This window comes from Arvicola amphibius, chromosome 1, assembly GCF_903992535.2.
Source record: "Arvicola amphibius chromosome 1, mArvAmp1.2, whole genome shotgun sequence".
NCBI classification, from domain to species: Eukaryota; Metazoa; Chordata; class Mammalia; order Rodentia; family Cricetidae; genus Arvicola; species Arvicola amphibius.
Window position 1 is genome coordinate 184,756,626 of NC_052047.1, and position 19,915 is coordinate 184,776,540.

At 52.4% G+C, this 19,915-nt stretch overlaps 1 protein-coding gene across 1 annotated transcript; it reads right to left on the bottom strand.

The window, feature by feature from the left end:
• Positions 1-131: 131 nt before the first annotated feature.
• Positions 132-18,700, bottom strand: Pdzd7 (PDZ domain containing 7). Its single transcript, XM_038317943.1, is given in 19 exon segments — positions 132-221; positions 223-276; positions 278-493; positions 895-995; positions 1,225-1,818; positions 2,258-2,329; positions 2,476-2,567; positions 2,690-2,781; positions 5,124-5,299; positions 5,695-5,745; positions 7,907-8,104; positions 8,540-8,935; positions 9,255-9,315; positions 10,513-10,660; positions 10,908-11,084; positions 11,719-11,893; positions 12,083-12,223; positions 18,474-18,543; positions 18,545-18,700. Coding segments are annotated over 19 exon segments (3,060 nt in total).
• Between the last annotated feature and the right edge of the window lie 1,215 nt (positions 18,701-19,915).

Sequence of the window (19,915 nt, forward strand, 5' to 3'; positions counted from 1 at the left end):
ACATCCGCCCCCAAAGGCCAGAGCCTTTCTGATAGTGGATCAGAGCCACAGTGTGCTCTCAGCAAGCGGGCAGATAGGACAAAGGGGCCTTGGTATCGCAGGAAACCTGGAGGCTGCAGTAAATCTTAGGGTCAGTGGGAAGGGTCATGGGAACCCTTAAGAGGGGAGAGTTTGGAGGTGCTGTAAGGAGCCTGAAGGGCTGGGCTGGGAGTCTGCTGTAGTTTGCCCAGCCTCAGGGGGTGGCAGCTGGTGGTGGGCTGGGGTATTGTCAAGGGGGTCCGTGGGCAGAGGAACCGTCAGAGGGAAGGCTCTGGTCCTTGAAGGCTAACGAAGCAGAGGATAAGGGCAGCAGGCCAGGCCCAGGGACCCTGACCACAAGCTCCATAGGCTCCCGAGCCTTGTTTCTATATGCTCTGCGAATGGTGTCCACGGCTCGTTGGTGGGTCACCTGCTCCAGACTCTCTCCATCCACTGCCACCAGCTCGAAGCCAGCCTGGCGTAGAGATAGAAGAGTCAGCCTCCCACCATCCCCTCCCACCCACCACCCAACCTGAAGGCAGTGGCCTTTCACCTCTACTAGCTAGGACACTCCTCTCCCATCTGGGTGCTAGGGATGGACAATAGAACTTTTGTGCCTGGAGCTGTTGGGGGCAGGGTGGGGCACAGACAATGGCTCTTTGTCCCTTGGGACTTGAGGTGGAACAGGATGGGCCATTCTCAGGCCCAGGCTAGCATGAGGGGACGGATTCTTCTCTAGGCCTGCCCATCCTACTGGCCTGACCCCTTTGCCCCCAAGCCAACTCCTACGACCTGGTCTGAACATGCCTGGCTGGAAGACAAGAACAACCCTGTACCCTTCAGTCTGAGCCTAGGGAGGCTTCACACTGCACCCACCTGCAGGGCCCCGCAGAGGAAAGCAGCGCCTCCTGGGAAGATCTTCTCTATCTTCACCATGGGCTGCACCTTGGACTCGATACCCCCAGAGATGCTGATGCCTGGGGAGGGTCCAGAGCACAGCCTTACCCCAAACTTTGAGTTCCCAGGAAGAGCAGGGAATCCCATCCTCCAAATCAGCCTTGACTTCTTCCCGCCTATGGGCTCTGTCTCAAGTCTCAACCTCCAAACCTAGATTCTCCAGCTACATACCTTAGTGCTCAGATTTCTTTCCTGGCCCCCCAACTTCCCTCAAACCCACCCTGCTTACCCGGTGCTATCTGGACTCACCCAAAGACTGCTTCATCTTAGATAGCGTGACTGTCCTCAGCTCTCCAGTGGAGGCTTTTCTGGTCATCTCAACCGTCCCATTAACTCCATTCTCCAAGGGCCCTTGCCTAGCTTCCACTTTGGCCTCCTGCCCGTCCAGAGGTCGTGGAAGCAAGGGCCTTGCCTTCCGAGGCCTGTGGTAACGCCCGTTGGCTGTGGTGGCAGTGGTGATGGGTGCTGGGGATGGGGAGCTCCTGCGCCCAGGGGACTTGCCTCGACCCCGGCTGCGGCTGCGGCTGTGACTGCGGCTTTGGGCTGGGGTCTGGCTCTCGTTCTGCTGAACCTCCTCTTTGCTTAGGGGTTCTGTCAGTAACCAGTTAGGCCTGGGAGGCCGGGGAGCCACAGGAGGCGGCTGGGGAGGGGGTGTGCATGCGCTGCGGCGAGGAGAGAAGGCATCAACTGGTACATCTTGTAGAGGGGGGATTCCTTTATGGTGGTGGCGAGGGGCAGAGGCACTGAGGGAGACCTTAAGGCCCCCCAGCCTCTCCCGGATCTCGCCATGGTCTTCCTCTGAGCAGTCATTCACTGGCAGCAAGTAGAAGCCTCCACGGCTGTCTGGGGAACAGGGTCAAGGTTAACTTGTTCTTCTTAACTATCAGTTCCAAGATACCTTCCCAGACCCTCCCTGGTCCTCCTTTCTGCTGTCTGTAGGGTTCCTGGGTGTGTGTAAACAAGGCCTGGGTTTGCTCAGGTTCGTTGTAAAGTGTCCCATGATAAAGCGACACTAATCTCTGGGGGCAGGTGGACAGACGTGACCTATTGCTAATAATGTCCTAGCACGCTGTATCGTAATACATGTTAGCATAGCCAAGAAGCCCAATTTAAAAGTGTGCGATCTTCAAATGCTCTCGACACTGCTGAGGACGTCCTGGAGGAAGCACTTTCCCTCCCACTGCAGTGATACTGCTCGGAGGCAAGGATGGAAGGCCTGCTCTCCCTGTTCCAATGTCCCCAGGGTTGTCCCATTTCCCCAGGTTATGGGACTCTGACTGACCAGGCACAGGGGTGATGAGGTGACGCTTGGGTGGCGTGTCTTGCCTGGTTGGTCTCAAAGCAGAAGGCCGAACTGGTCGGAGGGGACAACAGGTCAGAGGCCGGGCACTCCTGCCAGGCTCCCGGATGGGCATGCCAATGGACTCAGCAGCATAAACCGCCCTTCCCCCCAGCCCTGACTGGAGCTCAGAAGTCAGAAGTTCTGCCCCAGCTGCTGACCTGCCCTGCTCTTGAGAGCCTCAAAAGCCTCCAACTCCGCAGGCATCACCATGCTATCAAAGCAGCCGAGGTCCGTGGGGGCCACCACACTCCTGAGGAAGGCAGGGATGTGGGGTAAGCAGGGCTCGGTTCTGGAGGTGCGGGCATGGAGGAGCTTCAGCCCTGGGGTCACTGGGGCTTCTTGCCCCTTCCCTTCTCCCAAGCCCCACCCAACCTGATGTCCCTCAGCAGCAGCAGCTTCTCCGGCCTGTCCAGGATGGCCAGCAGGGGGCGCACCAGGTCCTCCACACCACCCTCATGGACATACTGTGTATAGAAAGAAACACCACGGCTTAGATAGCAGCAGCAACTACAGAGCTGAATGCAGGGAAACATCAGAGTGCACGGGGACGCTGGGACCCATCTAGCCATCCTCACTCTAAGATAGGTTCACCCTATCCAAAGTTCATAAGATGTTAAGTCAGTGACTTTGTGGATTCCTGTGACGACCAGCAGATCTGCATCAAATAGCAACAGCAATCATGGCGTCTGGACAGGCAATTTTCTAAACCTTTTACATACAGTCTCTTATTTAGTGTCCACTCTGAGATGATTGCTGTTTTACAGTGGGAAGAACTGAGACTCGGAGGATTTGCTCAAAGCCATGTAGATAAGGAAATAGGAGGAAAAGCTGGAACCCAAGACATCCAGATCTTGCTTGCTCTGGTGCGGGGAAATAATGGGCAGTGAATAGACTCTCCCTCTACCCCCACACCCAGGCAGAAGGAATGGGAACCTAATACTAGGCTGTGATTTTGGCTGTTCACCCTTTGTTCGGAGCTGGAATGGTGATCTTGGGGAACGGGTAGCTCCACAGACACCTCCCTAGTCAATAACCTTCTGCCTGGCACCGCCTGGATGCCACCAGCCCGGATGCCACACCCCATGGATTCTAGAAAACTGAATACTGGGAGCCAAGTTACTTGGGCAGCACACTGCCCCCTGGTGGTAAAAGGGAGACAGCTCCAGAGAAACCCACAGATCATTATGTCGTATGGGCATAGACACAGAAATAGCAGGTGCTGTGGTCATCTGAGTGAATCATCAATGGATATTTAGGGATAAATAAAAAAGTGTGTGGTGTGTGTGTCTACACACACGGTTACAGGGACTCAACAATACGCTGACATATACGTGCCTGTCCCTCAAGGCCACAAGCGTGAATTCACCCTACTGTTAGACCCCAGGTGGCAAAGGAAGCACAAGGATAAGACCCTCACCCAGAGCCTCTGGGACTCAAGTGGCAACAGGGACAGATGAGCCTCATTCAGCAGTAGCTGTAAACCACTGCCGTGGGGCAATGAGAGCTTCAGAGAAGGGTGAAGGGTCAGAATGAGCCTCTCGGAAGCAGTGACTCTTCCAGACTAGATGCCCCGAGCAACGTGGAAGTTGGAGAGGAGAGTGTGCTAAGGATGCAGAATAACGAGTAAACAGAGGTTGACTGGTGTCAAGGGCCCATGAAGACCCTCCTATAGGGCTGCCCAGGCTGAGTTCTATGTCAGTAGCACCCCTAAACTATGCAGCTTATAATTTATATCAGCTATGTGGTGACCCAGGAATGCTGGGGGTAGGGGCTTGGTGTGGCACATTGTGGAAGTCCTAGAAGGTGGGAGAAAGTAACTTGTATTCAATTCTGCCTCATAAGGGAACTGTAAAGCAGTAAGAGAGGTAGCTTGTAATTCCGGGCCTGGTGAATGCAGAAGGATGGCTCAGACAGGTTCAGGGCAGCACACGGTATTCCCCGGGGAATGTTGTCTATCAATCAGCAAGGTTTAGGGTGGGGGCATTACTGTGGGTGTGGATCGTATGTAGAGCCTACAGGGTAAATAGAGTCATGGTGAAATGAAGTCCTGGTTTGAAGAGGGCTGGAGGAATGGAGGAATAAGGAAAAGTGCTGGCCAAAGATACAGACGCAGGGCCCCTCCTAGTGGCCAGAGTTCAGCATTGCAAGCTCTCACGAAGCCCACTTAATGCTCAGTACTGAGAGTGGATTTTAGCCCAGAGCCCTTGACAGGAACCTTCATTGGCATTTCTGCTGTAAACCAGGCCTTAGGAATGTGTGAGCAATCCCACCTTAGGCTTCGAGCGATACTACGTGGGCACATACATACATACGTGTTAGGCACAAACAAATGCATGCAGGTAGGCCAACACACTAGCTACCCGTAGCCATGTCAATGTATATGTCACAATACACATCCAGCCCTGAAATGGTTGGAGAGAAAGGGAACAAGAGTGTAGGTGTTGGGGAGGGTTGTGGCAGAAGGCCAACCTGCTGGCTGTCCCAGGCATAGAAGGGGAGATGGGGGACAAGACTGAGGGTGAGAGAGGACACGGCCAGTGGCCTGCAGTGTTCTCCCCTCCCAGTCTTCCCCTGACATCACCCGTCCTCCTCATCTCCTCAGAGATGTCACCTCCTCCGAGAGGCCTTCCCAGATCTCCTGGGTTGCCCGTGGCTTTCACAGTGCTCTGCATGTCTGGTCACTACGGGGACTTAGATTCTAATTAATGTCTTTCCTTCCTGCCTGGGAGCGCCCAGCAACAAGGCCAGGGGCTGGTCAGTGGACAGTGGCCTGGAATGAGGGACTGAGTTTTGGGCAGAGACTTACCCGGGAGCAGTGGCGAGTGACCGCTAGTACTTCATCGTCTGTCAGCAGTCGCCGGGCCAGGTCCTGAATGAGGGGCCGTCGACTTTCCCAGGCCTGCACCTGCTCATCCACATTGGGCAGCTGGCCGGAGGGGCTTCCAGACCTGGCAGAGAGCAGGGCCCGGCCCCTCTCCCGATCTGTAGGGTAGGAGTACGAGGGTGTGTTCAAGGCGACAGAGCTGTTAGGGTAAGGCAGAGTTTCTCTTGGCAGGGGTGAGGCACCCTGGACAGAATTCCACTGTGCCCTGCTCCCCAACATGGCCTTGCCTATCGAGCAAACTCCAGTGCCTCCTTCACTCTCATGCCCATCTGTCCCGCCCCTGAAGTACAGACAGGCTCCCTCACCCCCAAATCCTTTTGAAGGGTCCCATCTCTGCCTCCCTATCTTTTCTAGTAAGCCAACCAAGTCCAAGTCCTCTGTCTGACTCCACAGGCTCAGCTCTAAATGAGTTTAGTTCAAAGCCAATAAGCTGGTCCTAGTTTGCATTCCCACCTGCTGCTTTACCACAGGGATCTCGGGATATTGGATTTACCACGTCTCAGTCTCCAGGTGACAAACTTCTGCACAGGCCCCACGCTCCCTGCTGTAAAGAAGAAGGAAGTTCAGTTCAACTGGAACAAGAGTTTTCATTAGAAGTCGTCAGGGTGGGGACAAGTGCTTTTGTGGGCCTTGCGGGTCATGCCCAGTTAGGGACTTCATTCATAGGCAATGGGGGTGAGGCTTAGCGAAGGTTGTGGAGCAGAGGGGGAGGTGGTGTGAACACTATGTGTGGAAAGTTGTTTGGAAATGAATGAAGAACCCCAAGGACAGAACTCGGTGGTACCTACCTTCCAGAGAAGACAGAGAGGGAAGGAGGAGCCTTGGAAACAGAGAGGATGGGCCAGAAAGATGGGCAGAGAACCACGAGGAAACAACAACTGGGAACTGTGAGAAGACAGAGGTGAGGAAAGGGGCTGGCTCAGCCTTGACTTGGAGAAATGTCTCCTCTACTGGACTGTCACCCGAGGCCTCTGGACACTCCATTCTAAGGTGGAGGAGCAGCGTCCACCTTCTCATTCTCTGCTTGCTTCTAACTACCCAGTGTTCGCTCCTGCTTCTGGAAGCAGCACCCTGCCTAGCTCCTGGGTAAACCCCTCCGATCTCAGCCCATGTATTCTGGCTAGGCACATGGCCCAGGCTGAGTAGCAGAATCACATGTCTGCCAGGTCCGGGAGCTCCTGCTTTGTTTTTCTACTTACATCACAGTGGTTTTCTCCTCATGACAGATGACATCAGGAGGCAGTGAAAACCCTGACTGATCCCTTTAGCTGGAACTGTTGAAAAATCTTCCTGGGGCTGGAGAGATGGCTCAGAGGTTAAGAGCACTGACTGCTCTTCCAGAGGTCCTGAGTTCAATTCCCAGCAACCACATGGTGGCTCACAACCATCTATAATGAGATCTGGTGCCCTCTTCTGGCATGCAAGCATACAGGGAAGGAATGTTGTATACATAATAAATAAATAAATCTTTAAAAAAAAAAAAGAAAGAAAAATCTTCCTGTAGGCCAGGTATGGTGGCACATGCCTTTAATCCCAGCACTTGGGAGCCAGAGACAGGTGGGTCTCTGTGAGTTTGAGGCCAGCCTGGCCTACAGAGCGAGTTCCAGGACAGGTTCCAAAGGTACAGAGAAACCTGTCTTGAAAAACAAAAAACAAGGGCTGGAGAGATGGCTCAGAGGTTAAGAGCATTGCCTGCTCTTCCAAAGGTCCTGAGTTCAATTCCCAGCAACCACATGGTGGCTCACAACCATCTGTAATGGGGTCTGGTGCCCTCTTCAGGCCTGAAGGCATACACACAGACAGAATATTGTATACATAATAAATAAATAAATATTTTTTTTAAAAAAAGAAAAAAAAAACAAACAAAAAAACACCAAAAACCATAAGCCCAAATAACAAAACTCCCGGTCCCCAGGGTTGCTAAGGGACAGCGGCCATCTCACCTTCAAGTTGGCAAAGCCTCCTAAGGTGGAGGCACATGCCTGAGGGAGATTGCTGGTATTGTTCCTTCAGATGGGCTAAAGTCAGTAGCGGAGCCTAGAGGCACTCTTTAAAGCTGGCAGGACTTGAGTTTCTGTCCTAAGCAATTGTGAGTTCTATTTCATCCATACTGGGTCTGGTCTGTGAGCCTCAACAGGGTTGACTGGCTTCTTGTGAAGGTCCTTAAGCAAACTCTACCTGTGGCTGGGGCTGGAACCCAATGGCAGAGTGCTTGCCTAGCATGCATGGAGCCCAAAGGTTCAGTCATCACGACTAACGGGGTGGGGACAGTGTCTCAGCCCGAGTCCCTTCCATCTGATCCCTGACTGAGACATGGCTTTCCTCAGGGATAGTTCTAGAACTGGGTTGGGCCTGTGGAGCTCTGGAAGGAGGTGCAAAGCCAGGGGCCCTAGCAAAGGTGCCTTCCGTTGCCAACACCACGAAAAGCACATGGCTCCGTACTGAGCTCAGTCACTTCTTGCTGTGCCTCAAGTCTGTCACTTCACCTTTCTGAAAAGATGGAAGATGATGGGATGGCAGTGGCCACTCCATTTTGGGAACACCAGCTAGGAGCTAGACAGAGTACTGGCTTAAATTCATTAATTCTCTGATTTTCTATATGTCCAAAGAAATGCGTTTTAAGCCGTCCATTTTACTTGGGAGGGTGAGTGGCAGAGTAGGGTGGGATTTCAACCTGGAACTGCCAGATGGAGTCCAGCACCTACCTTTCTCCAGGTCCAGGCGAGGGCGGACTTTGGTGGGGCTTCTACTGTCCAGTGTCCAGGCCTCTCTGTGCCCGTCCCCTGCTTGCCGCCCCTGCCGCCCTCCCTTGAAGAAGAGGCTCATCAGTGTCTTGGAGCGCTGCAAGGCCCCCTTCTCCCCGGGGCACCCTGACTTCTCCTTCTTCCGCTGTTTCTTCTCCTCTGTAGATATGAGGGAGCCCCCGGAGGGGCTGGAGGGTGGGCAGAAGAGAAGGAGGGCGCAGGGGGATAGAAAAGGGCAGAGAGAGGGAGAGGAGGCAGACAGGGTCTGCTGCCATTCCAGAGTGGGGTCTTCCTGCCTTCCACCTCTCCCCTACCACACAGCTCCAGGGATGTAGGAAATCTGGCAAGTGTCTGTAACTAAACAGGTCTGGGCACCCCAGGCTGGAGAAATTGAAGTTATGGTTGATTTGGGGCCCAGACCTGTTTATAAAATGAAGCATAGAGCAGGACCAGAGAATATTCTAGGTCTGGACCTGGGACCTGGCCTAGGCCCTGGGATTTTGGGCAAAGGCAGCTTTGGGATTGCTCCTTGGAGTTGAGGGGGGCTTTGCTGGCACCAGGGACTATGGGAAAAGTGGCACCCTACCAACATACCCCACAGTGTCAGGTGACTCTGGGACCGTGTGATGGGAGGCCTGGGTCGGCTCAGGGCCAGCAGCAGAGCAGTCTTGGGCGACTCTGAAAGTGCAGAATCAAGGCGTCGGGTAGAAGAGGGACCATCAGAGCGGATGGCCGTGTCCCTGAGGATGACAGTTGGCCGGATGCTGCACCAAGTTTCCACATGGCTGCCCATATCGGGCTCAGTCTGCATGGCTGTGTCTGCCCGTCCCCAGCCTGGGCCACAGCCACTGGGCTCCTCGGGCCCCAGACAGACATCCATGCGGTCAGAGGGCAGTGAGCCTGAGCTGCAGGGGGCACTGGAGGCATAGGAGGAGACGCTGGAACCACTCTCAGAGGCTGGGGACAGCTGCTGCAGTACCCCGTTGCTCACTGCAAGGGAGAGGAAGCGAGGTCGCTCAGGTGTCTGCTTCCTTCCTGGGGTTCCTGCCATGTTCACATGCTACCCTTGGCTTTGGGGTGGGTCAGAGATGCCAGATGCTCAGATTGCCATTTACACCGCAGAGTCCTGGGAAAGTCACTTCTTTCCTCACCCATGGGGACCCGAGGCCTGGAAGATCCTAGCACTGAGTTTGGAGATCCTCTGGGCTTCAAGAAGGTCCTGAGGGTATCTTGTCCCTTTCCTTTCCCCACTACCCCAAGGAGCTCAGCCCCACCCTAGGGCTCCTCCCTTTCATCTCTCGGGACTTACATCTATCCAGCCAGCAGTACTCAGAAACCATCTCTTTGTAGGCAGGGTACCGGCCGGTCTCCTGGAGAAGACATGGCAGACATTGAAGGGGCAGGTGAAGAGTCAAGAGGAATGGGGTGGGCACTGGGGTGGGCACTGGGGTGGGCTTGGCAGCGCAGTTCCCCTCCACTGGGCTTCGCTTTCTAAGCGTGACAATTTCCTTTGTAGCTCAGGCCTTTGCTGTGTTCTTCACTTTGCTCCTCCCTATGCCAATCCCAGGGCTGGCTCTGTTCTTCTTTGACTGTCACTGCCTTGGTAACAGTCCTCTTGCCTTGATTACAAGGCCCTTCCTCAATTATCCCACTCCCCGTCTGCTAACTTCCTGACAGCATTTGTCAAAATCTGATTGTCACTGTCCCCCAAGAGCAGAGAAGCCTTGTTGGTCTACCCTGCTCTCTGTGCGCCCAGCACCTGACTTCACAGATGCTAAAAAACACTGTTGAACAGCCAGGCAGGGTGGCTCATACTTAGAATTCTAGTGCTTGGGAACCCGAGAAAGGAGGATAGATCCTCCTTTCTTTGAGGTTGGCTGTGGCTACATAGGAAAACCTAGCCTGGGCTACATAATGAAATTCTCCCAAAACAAAAACAACACATGCACACGGAGGCACAGCGTTGAGAAATGAATTGGGGGAAGAGCCGGAGTTAGGAAGAATGTTCCAGGTACTTAGAAAAGGGAAGACAGCAGAATAGAGGTCGGGGGGAGGGGGTTAGTCAATGATGCGCTGAATGAAACTGGGTGACAAGCCAGGGAAAGAGAAGGGGACCGTGGGGGAAGAATGAGTCACCACTCCTGTGCACACAGATAGAGGAAGACCTTAATTAGGTGTGACAGTCACATGAATAATGAAACCAACAACCTCCTAGGAAAGCCAGTCTCTGCTAGAGCTCAGTCTTTTTTGCCTTGTGCCCAGGGATCCCCACAACCCAGGTCTTGCACACAGGGATAGCTCCTTTCTCATTCATTAGTCCATCATCTTGAGGGCTCCCCCATGCCGAAGGAGAGAAATATGGGGAGCCAGACCAGAGCCAGGCCAGGCGACTGACCAGCTGCATAACAACTGACAACTGCCTCTGTGAGCCTCAGGTCCCTCTCTTGCCAAATGGGCACAAAAAGAGTTTCTGCCCCTTCTTCCATGTGGCTGTGGAATTGACACTAGTGGCAGGTCCTGTTAAGAACTAGGGTGTTCTGAGAAGTTCCAGCCATCGTCTGACCCACCTTGATGGTCAACATTATGTGCGTTTGGCCCTTCAGCACCTCCACGGCCTGGCTGTGGCTGATGTCATCAAACCTGACACCGTTGGCTGCCAGGACCTGGTCCCCCACTTTGATGCCGTTCTCCTCAGCCAGCCCACCATGGTCCACTCTGGAGATAGATGGGTGTGGCTTGATAAGACCCTGACCTGCCTCCCTCCCCCTTGGGTATGGGGGTTCCCACCTACATCCTTTGGGCCTCTTTTGAGTGACAACACCCTCTCCCCAGGCCCTATCCTGAAGAGGCCCCCATTTGGACATTAGTTGGCTGAGCCTCATGTGTTGACCCACCCCGAAACTCCACTTCCAGCCCACACCACAGTCCCATACCTAGTGGTTCCATTCTGCCCACCACTCACTTAGACACATAGATGCCCAGACCGAACTCCTTGCCCCCGCGGATGTTGAAGCCTAGGCAGAAGTCATCGGAGGTCGTGTAGAGGTGGACGATGCGCCGCACACCGTCTTCTGAGCTGCTGTCCGATGCTGTTGGACTACACTTCTCCACCACCAGCCGCCGGTTCACCACATCCACCCTGCCGCAAGCAACACAAGAGGCCCCATCCCAGGCCTTCCAGGAACATCTAGTCTAAAGCATGGCAACTGACCGGGAAAGGGATGGTTCCCTTGCTGGGCGTGGAATATAGGTTTCATCAAACCTATGAAACAATCCAAATCACACACCCCCTTCTCTACCAAGTAACTGGAACATGTGGAGGCCCATGTCCCTTTTCTGTTTATTTTTTTTAAGATTGTTTATTTGTTGGTTGGTTGTATACAGTGTTCTGTCTGCATGTATGCCTGCCCACCAGAAGAGGGCACCAGGTCTTATTACAGATGGCTGTGAGACACCATGTGGTTGCTGGGAATTGAACTCAGGACCTCTGGAAGAGCAGCCAGTGCTCTCAACCTCTGAGCCATCTCTCCAGCCCCATCTGTTTTGTTTTTGATGCTGTGGAGGGAGTCCAAAGCATGCCTGACTATGCCGAGCATCTCTTTTATCACCATCTCTGCCCCACCCCCAGCCCCAGAGCCCCATTTCTGCTCCTTACAAGTCCCCATTTGGAGATATCCAGAGGAGCACTTGGCTCAGTACCAGAGAGCAGAGCTGCTGGGCAGGGTCGGGGAGACATGGGGCAGGGGGTCTGAGCAAGGCCGGGTGCCACTCACCATGTGGTCTTCTCCTTGGAGAACTTGATGCCAGGCACACGGCCCATGCGCCGCACCATCATGTGCAGGCAGCTGCTGCTGGTCAGCAGCCTCACGGCACTGCCCATGGTGGTGCTCTCCAGACTCAGTCCGTTCACCTCCGTGATCTTGTCCCCCACACACAGGCCAGCCCGCTCTACACGGGAGCAGGGAAGGGGAGTCGTCAAAGTGGACTCCACAAGTCCGTTGACACTAGGCTGTGCCCCCAATCCACTCGGCAGGAATGGACTCCCATCGGTTCCCATCCTCAGCCACCCAGCTTCTGCTACCCACTGAAGAGGGGACACACCCCAAGCCGTGCTCCCCCTAGGGGCCCCCTGCTCACCTGCACTGCTCCCCTCCTCCACCTTGCTGACAAAGATGCCCAGGCCATGCTCGGAGCCGCCTCTCACACTGAAACCCAGCCTCCCAGAGGAGCTCTTCTCCACCCGAACTGCGTGGATGACGTCACTCTCGTCACTGTTGGCTGTGAGGATAAGCACACAGCTATGACCTCTATGTTAAATTCCGGCAGCTGAGCATCTGGGGTCTCTAACTTGGTGTCTGCAAAGGTTAGGCTTCTGTGCAGCGCCAACCAGATAATTCACAGGGCCCTAAATGGAGATGGTGTCCTCTCTGGGTAATTCTGAGATCACAGGCCACTCACTGACAGTGCAGGAACAGGCGAGAACAGCTTGATCAGATTCCATGTTCTTCCTTGTGTTCTCTCTCTCTCTGTCTGTCTCTCTCTCTCTCTCTCTCTCTCTCTCTCTCTCTCTCTCTCTCTCTCTCTCTCTCTCTCTCTCTCTCTCTCTCTCTCTCTCTCTGTGTGTGTGTGTGTGTGTGTCCGCGCGCATACACGTGTGTATTTTCTGAATTTTTATGTCCAATCTCTGAGAATTTGCCATTCTAGGAATAGGCATAAAGGAAGGTTCAAGATTCCATTGTGAGGAGTCTGGGTTCTCAGCTTGTAACAGAATGAGCTCCAACTTCAAACAGTTGTGGAGCTGTCCGTAGACGTTCTTAGATGCTCGGAGTAACTTAAGGGCAGAACCAAGCTTGCCCAGGGCCGTTAGACAGGGACAGATTTTCTTTTCTGGGACAGATAGTAAGTAAAGCTTTCCATCTGGAGGCACGAAGGACGAAATATCGTAAATCTCTGGCTGGGACCTTATGGAAGAACTGCTGGGGAGGCCTCTTCTATCTCAGAGACTCTGATTCCAAGGGCAGAGTTCTAGGGACTACACAGCTACCTGAGGATGGAGCCTCTAGGTCAGCATGCTGCAGGATCTCCCTAGAGCCCAGAGCAGGGCCCAGGGAAGAGGCAGAGGGGATGATGGTTCAGTAGAGAAGTGAGATGGCAGAGGTTTGGGCAGTGAAAAGAGGAGGTCACGTGTGAGGCTCAGAGGCCAACCTTCAAGACACCTGCTGGGTGAGAATTGACAAGTGCTAGGCGTGCTGGTACCAGATGAGAAGGGGAGCTGGGAGATTATTTTTCCTTAAGGCAAAGTTTACTCCAGAAGTGTTCGAGAGGGAGAAAACACACGCATGAGCTCGCGCACGCACGCGCGCGCGCGCACACACACACACACACACTTCAATCTGGTTTATCAGGTTTCAATGTACGCCAGGACAAATGGGGCTGAAATCTCCAAGGACAGTCTGGACAGGGCTGTTTTAGAACAAAGCCAGGAACGCTGGGGCTTCCTAACCAACTGTCATTACACAGTTCTCAGGCCCCATTAGCCTTAGTGGAAAAGCCTTTAGCTCCCTGCCCACAGGTCACTTTCTCCTCCATGTCTCCTTGGGGACCCCTATTCCATTGGGATGTCACATCTGAGCTTTGTTTGTGTTAGTTTTTAATTATTCAAGACAGAGTCTCACTCCAGCTGTCCTGGAACTTACTTTGTGGACCAGGCTGGCCTCAAACTCACAGAGATCTGTTTGCCTCTCTGCCTTTGGAGTGCTGAGTGCTGGGACTGAAGGTGTGCACCGCTGTGCCCTGCCACATCTCAGCTTTGAGCACAGCGGTGTGGGTTCCCTAAGGATGGAGTGTCCTGTCCCTCATCTGCCCTGACTAGACCACTTACCCTCCCTCAAACTTTCTGCTTGTTTCCCTTTCCTATACAGGAATTGAGTGTACTATATCAGCTATTCCTGTCTGTTTCACAGGGACTCTAGGCTGCCCCTGTCCCTGTTTGGCCCTTCATGTCTTCCTCTGCCACCTCGGGGGCTCTCTCCTTCATCGGTGGGCTTCAGCCATTCTGATGGCCTTGCTGTTGTTTTGTTGTTTTAAGATTTATTTATTTATGATGTATACAGTTTTCCGACTGCATGCATACATGCTTGCATGCCAGAAGAGAGCATCAGCTCTCACTGTAGATCTTGTTGGAAATTCTCACTAGTTGGAAACTGCCTTGTGGTTGCTGGGAATTGAACTCAGGACCTCTTGAAGAACAGGCAGTGCTGTTAACCTCTCACCCATTTCTCCAGCCCCCACTCTGGTTTCATTCTTTTTTTTTTTTTTTAAAGTCTCATACAAGCTAGAAACTGTCTCCTCCTGTAATAGTCTTAAAATACTTTGACTTTGGTGGGGGGGGCAGGGTTGGTTCCTTTCCTCATCCCCTCTCGTCTTAGACATCACTTTCTCCGAGAAGCTTGGACCAGGACGCGACGTCACAGTGGTAGACCCGAATCAAGGGAAAACTTGTTAAAATGACAGTCCTGGAGGGCTCCCTGGCAGACTCGCAGCCCTGAGGGTGAAGAGCCAGGCCTTGTTATTTTGAGACAGTTTTACTGTAGGCCATGTTGACCTTGAAGAGGCAACTGCAAACACTGGAATGGTGAGTTCCCACCACCACATTGGCTGTTGTTTTGTTTGTTTGGGTTTTGCTTTAAGTTTAAGAGCGAGGCAAAGCAGCCCAGACACAAAATCTTATCAGCTAGAAGACTGAAGCCTGTGGATGGGGAATTCAAGGTCAGCTCTAGTGAAACTTTGTCTCCAAAGCAAACAAGCCAGTGTAGCTCCCCTCTTCTGTAAGCTCAATACTCGGAAACTGAGGTAGGATTGACGCCGGTCTGGTCTACATGCCAGGCAATACCAGATAGTGAGAATCTATCTTTAAAAGAAACAGCAGCAAGGGACTGGAGAGATGGCTCAGCAGTTAAGATGGCTGCTCATCCAGAGGTCTTGAGTTCAATTCCTAGCAACCACAGGTGGCTCACAAACATCAATATTGGGATCTGAGGTCCTCTTCTGTCATAAAGGCGTGCATGCAGATAGAGCACCCATATACAATAAATAAAATAGAAAAGAAAAGAAACAACGGTGAACTGGGCAGTGGTGGCTCATGCCTTTAATCCCAGTACACAGGGGGCAGGAGTAGATGGATCTCTGAACGTCTGAGGCCAGCCTGGTCTACAAAATGAGTTCCAGGGCATCCAGGGCTGTCACACAGAAAAACCCTGTTTCAAAAACTGAACCAACAATAAAGGTTTAAAAAAAAAAGCAAAGTAAAATATCTAAACCACTCACTCCACAGCTTAAATCTTGGATGTCAATAAAATAAAACATAAAAATCCAGCCATGCCTTTCATCCCAGTACATGGGAGGCATAGCAGGCAGACCTCTGAGTTTGAGGCCAATCTGGTCTACACTGTGAGTTCCAGGACAGCCAGGGCTACACAGAGAAAATTCTGGATGTCTCTAATCTAAGGTTTTGTACTCCCTACTTACTCTCTCTCTCTCTCTCTCTCTCCCTCTCTCTCTCTCTCTCTCTCCCTCCCTCCCTCCCTCCCTCCCTCCCTTTCTCTCTCCCTTTTCCCTTCCCTTTCCCTCCTTCCTTCTTCTTTGCCCCTCCCCCCACTTTATGAGTATGATGCTTGGGACCTTGCACACACTTGGCAAGTGTTCTACCACTGCCCAGATTTTATGTGTGTGTGTGTGTGTGTGTGTGTGTGTGTGCTCGTGTGTTTCATGACAAGGTTTCTTTTCTTTTTTTTTTTTTTTTTTTTTTGGTTTTTCGAGACAGGGTTTCCCTGTAGTTTCTAGAGCCTGTCCTGGAACTAGCTCTTGTAGACCAGGCTGGCCTCGAACTCAGAGATCCGCCTGCCTCTGCCTCCCGATTAAAGGCATGCGCCACCACTGCCCCGCTTCATGACAAGGTTTCTATGTAGCTTTGGCTGTCCTGGAACTAACTCTGTAGATCACAATGACCTGGAACCCATAGAGATCTGCAGGCCTCTGCCTCCTAAATGTTGGGATTAAAGGTGTGTGCCACCATACCTGCCTTGACAGATAAATAAATATCTTTTAAAAATATTTATTTATTTATTATGTATACAGCATTTCTTCCACGTATGTCTGCAGGCCAGAAGAGGGCACCAGACCTCTTTACAGATGGTTGTGAGCCACCATATAGTTGCTGGGAATTGAACTCAGGACCTTTGGAAGAACAGGCAATGCTCTTAACCTCTGAGCCATCTCTCCAGCCCCTAAATAAATATCTTAAAGAAAAAAGAATTATAGGTCGGGCAGTAGTGGTGCACACCTTTAATCCCAGCACTCAGGAGGATCTCTGAGTCAAAGGCCAACCTGGTCTACAGAGTGAGTTCCAGGACAGCTAGAACTAAACAGAGAAACCTGCCTTGAAAAACAAAATTAATTATGAATTTTATGTATAGGAGTGCTCTTTCTGCATGTAGACAGAAGAGGGGCTCTGATCCCATTATAGATGGTTGTGAGCCACCATGTAGGTGTTGGGAATTGAACTCAGGACCTCTGCCAGTACTCTTAATTGCTGAACTATCTCTCCAACCGCCCCATCAATCTTTTTAAAATCTATTTATTTATTTATTTATTTATTTATTTATTTATTTATTTATTTATTTAGTGTGTATGCACCCACACATGTGCATGTCATGGCCCATGTGTGGAAGTCAGAGGACTACTTTTTAAAAAAATATTTATTATGTATACAATATTCTGTGTCTGTGTGTATGTCTGCAGGCCAGAAGAGGGCACCAGACATCATTACAGATGGTTGTGAGCCGCCATGTGGTTGCTGGGAATTGAACTCAGGACCTTTGGAAGAGCAGGCAATGCCCTTAACCACTGAGCCATCTCTCCAGCCCCCCAGAGGACTACTTTTAAGAATCAGTTCTTTAGTACGATGTGGGTCCTGGGGATTAAGCTCAGGTCATCAGGCTTGGCAGCAGGTGCCCTTGCCCACAGAGCCATCTCACCAGCGCCCCCATCTGTCTTCTAGTAAGCTCTCCCAGGCGGTTCTAGCCCACCCTAAAGTTTTAGGAACATTCTCATGTCTATTGGTCACTGTGATTTTTCCTTCAGAATATTTTTTTTATCTTGCATCTTACTGTTTATTTGTGATTTGTTTACTGTCTTTCAGAAGTCTGCAAGCTTAATCATGGGACTTTGTAGCTTTTTCCCACCAATGTGTCCCTAGTATATTGCACAGTGCATAGTTATATGATAAATATTTTTGGAGAAATAAACAGATGTGCGAATGAACTGTAGAAATGAATGAACAATCTAGGAGAGGAAAAAGGGCTGCTTAGAAAGGGTCATGACTCCTGCCTTTTCGCTCCTCTGGGGACTTCTGCTTCCTGGTCAGAATGGCAGTGGTGACCTCAGCAGTGTAGGTGCCTGAGGACCGGACCTGCGGTGGTCAATGAGTGTGCCATCTGTAACCTGGGCAACACACCCCACCCCTGCCCAGCTGACTTTGTAAGGGAACAGAGAGTGCTAGTTGCATCAGAGGAAACACCAGGCCCGAAAAGTCTGCTCTGGGATCCAGCCAGGGGAGCTGTGCTGGCTAAGAAAGAGGAGAAGAGTTGGAGATATTTATCTGGTCCTGCCCATGGAGCCCCCCACCCCCCCAGGAGCTCCTGTCCTGGCATTCAAGGCTCTCTCTTGCTCGCAGGCTCTTTGCCGCCTCACATCTGTCACGGTTGTCCAAGCTCTCAGCCCATCACACTTCATGCTTTTCCCTTCTGACTCTTGTGGGGGATGACGCAACCCCCACCAGCTGTTCTTGTTGCTGCGTCTCTAAGTTTGACTACACTGCACATTCCCGAACGGTGAAACTGAGCTGCTTCTCTCTAGGTCCCCTGCAGGACCTAACCAGGATAGATCCAGAATTGGTGTGCAACGGCGTAGTGCCAGGCAGCCATACACAGTCATTCTCTCCTAAGGACCCAGCTCTAGGGTACGCTGCCTGACTCTCAGTCCTCCTGTTGGTCCCCCTTCTCTTTTTCTGAACATATGATGCTGTGTCTTGGCCCCGTCCCTCATACTCTGAAACCTGGGCACTGACTTTCCATAATCCAGTATCGGGCTGGTGACATAACTGATTGGCTGGTGGCAGATCTCCTCCATCCTGCCCCACTCCCTACGGTACATACAGATGGGTCAGAAGAAAGACAGAGCTCAAGGGATAGAGGGGCTAACTCAGTACCTGTCTTGTGAATCCCCGGGGCTAACATACATCTTTTCCTTACACAATAGTTCCATCTCCCACCGCTGACCTTTCTATAGCCCTGGAGCCTGAAAATATTGGCGGAGGAGAGACAAGGGTAAATGAAAGATGATCCCCTTCCCTAAGACTCCCACCTCTTGAATTCCCCTAACCATACTGGCTCTCACCAGCCCACATCCTAATTGGTCCTGGTTGTCCTCAGTACTCCCCATCCAAGCTATTCTTGGGCCCCACACCCACCTTCAATGGGGGAGTTGATGAGGATGACTCGGCCCATGGGTGATGAGGCTCGGATTCCCCGGGGGGGGCCCATTCAGCAGGCGCTGTTGCTTCCTCAGCAAGTATCGTGTTGCTGTGGCGCCCGAGTCGCTGCCCAGATGGCCTCGGGAGGAGAGGGAGCTCAGAGAGCCAGAGCTCAGTTCTCCTAGACCTGATGGGTCAAAGCCCACTGTGAAACCACGTGCCATGGTTGTGAGGCTGGGGCATTGCCCTACAGATCCCTATGGAGTCTGCTCGTCTTCCAAAGGTTGGCTGTTGGCGTTCCAAGCTCCATGAACGTCCTCTGTAGGGCTGGAGTCTCAGTGAGGAGGATGGGAGCTCTCGCTCTCAATGTCTCTTAGAAGTGTGGCTTTCAAATCTGTGTAGGGAGAACAGGGTTTGGGGAGAGCTATGAGTGCTGTGGCCTTAGTATTCCACACTTCCCCGGGCCTTGAACATCCTGCCTTCTCATTACATGGACCCCTCACCTCTCCCACCCTGGAGCCAGAGGAAATCTGCCCAGTTCAGAACCATCTTGGATTATGGAAGCTTTTTCTACAAGGCCACTGGGAAACTCTCTTTCAAGCCCTCCTTGCTGCTCTCAACTGAATCTCAACCTCATCTCCAGTCCTCAGTTGAAGTTCCGAGAGTAGAGATGGGATTACAGCCGGCTCTTGAACTTTAAAAAGGGCGAGAAAAATGGGTCTCAGGACAGTTTATTGCAGCATCTTTCCTGTGTATGTGTATATGGGTAGGGGCTGGACTTCAGGACCTGGGACAGCTGCAGCCGAGCTTGCCCCCACCGCCACCCCCAAGTGACTTGCTAGGCTCCATGCTACAGTTGTGGATCTAAAGCCACTGCAAGACTTTATCCCATGACTGGGCGATCAGCTAGTGCAAAACCAGGGGCCGCGACCTCCAGAGCATCTCTGTGGCCTCCCTCCCTCCTCGTGGGCCCTCCGGCCCGCTTCCTCTAGGATTCGCCCCCCTCACCTGGTCGCTTTCGCAGACGCTGGCTTCACCCGCAGGCGGTCTTGAGACACTGAACCAGCTAAGGACCCCGCCCACGCTCGGTGCGGCTGCGGGAATAAGGCTGGTTTGTACCGTCCTGGGATCCCATTGGCTGCTGAGAACGCCAGTCATTCTTTCCTGGCACCTTTGGGAGCCGGTCCGGGTTATAGCTCGTCACCTGCCTGTTACCTCTGGGCTCTGTCTGCTCCAATTCTGAACCCTACCGGTCGCTGGAACCTAGGGCAGCTGTGGAGCCCAGCACTGGCGACTAGAATCACATCTTCTCCAGGCTACCCTACTTTCCTGGGCTCGGGAAATTGCCACCCCGTTCGTAGTCAGTCCTGACTCTGGTTTCTGTGGGAGAATGTCCCAAGTAAAAGAGCCGAACGTGAACCTGAGAGGAAGCAGGAACG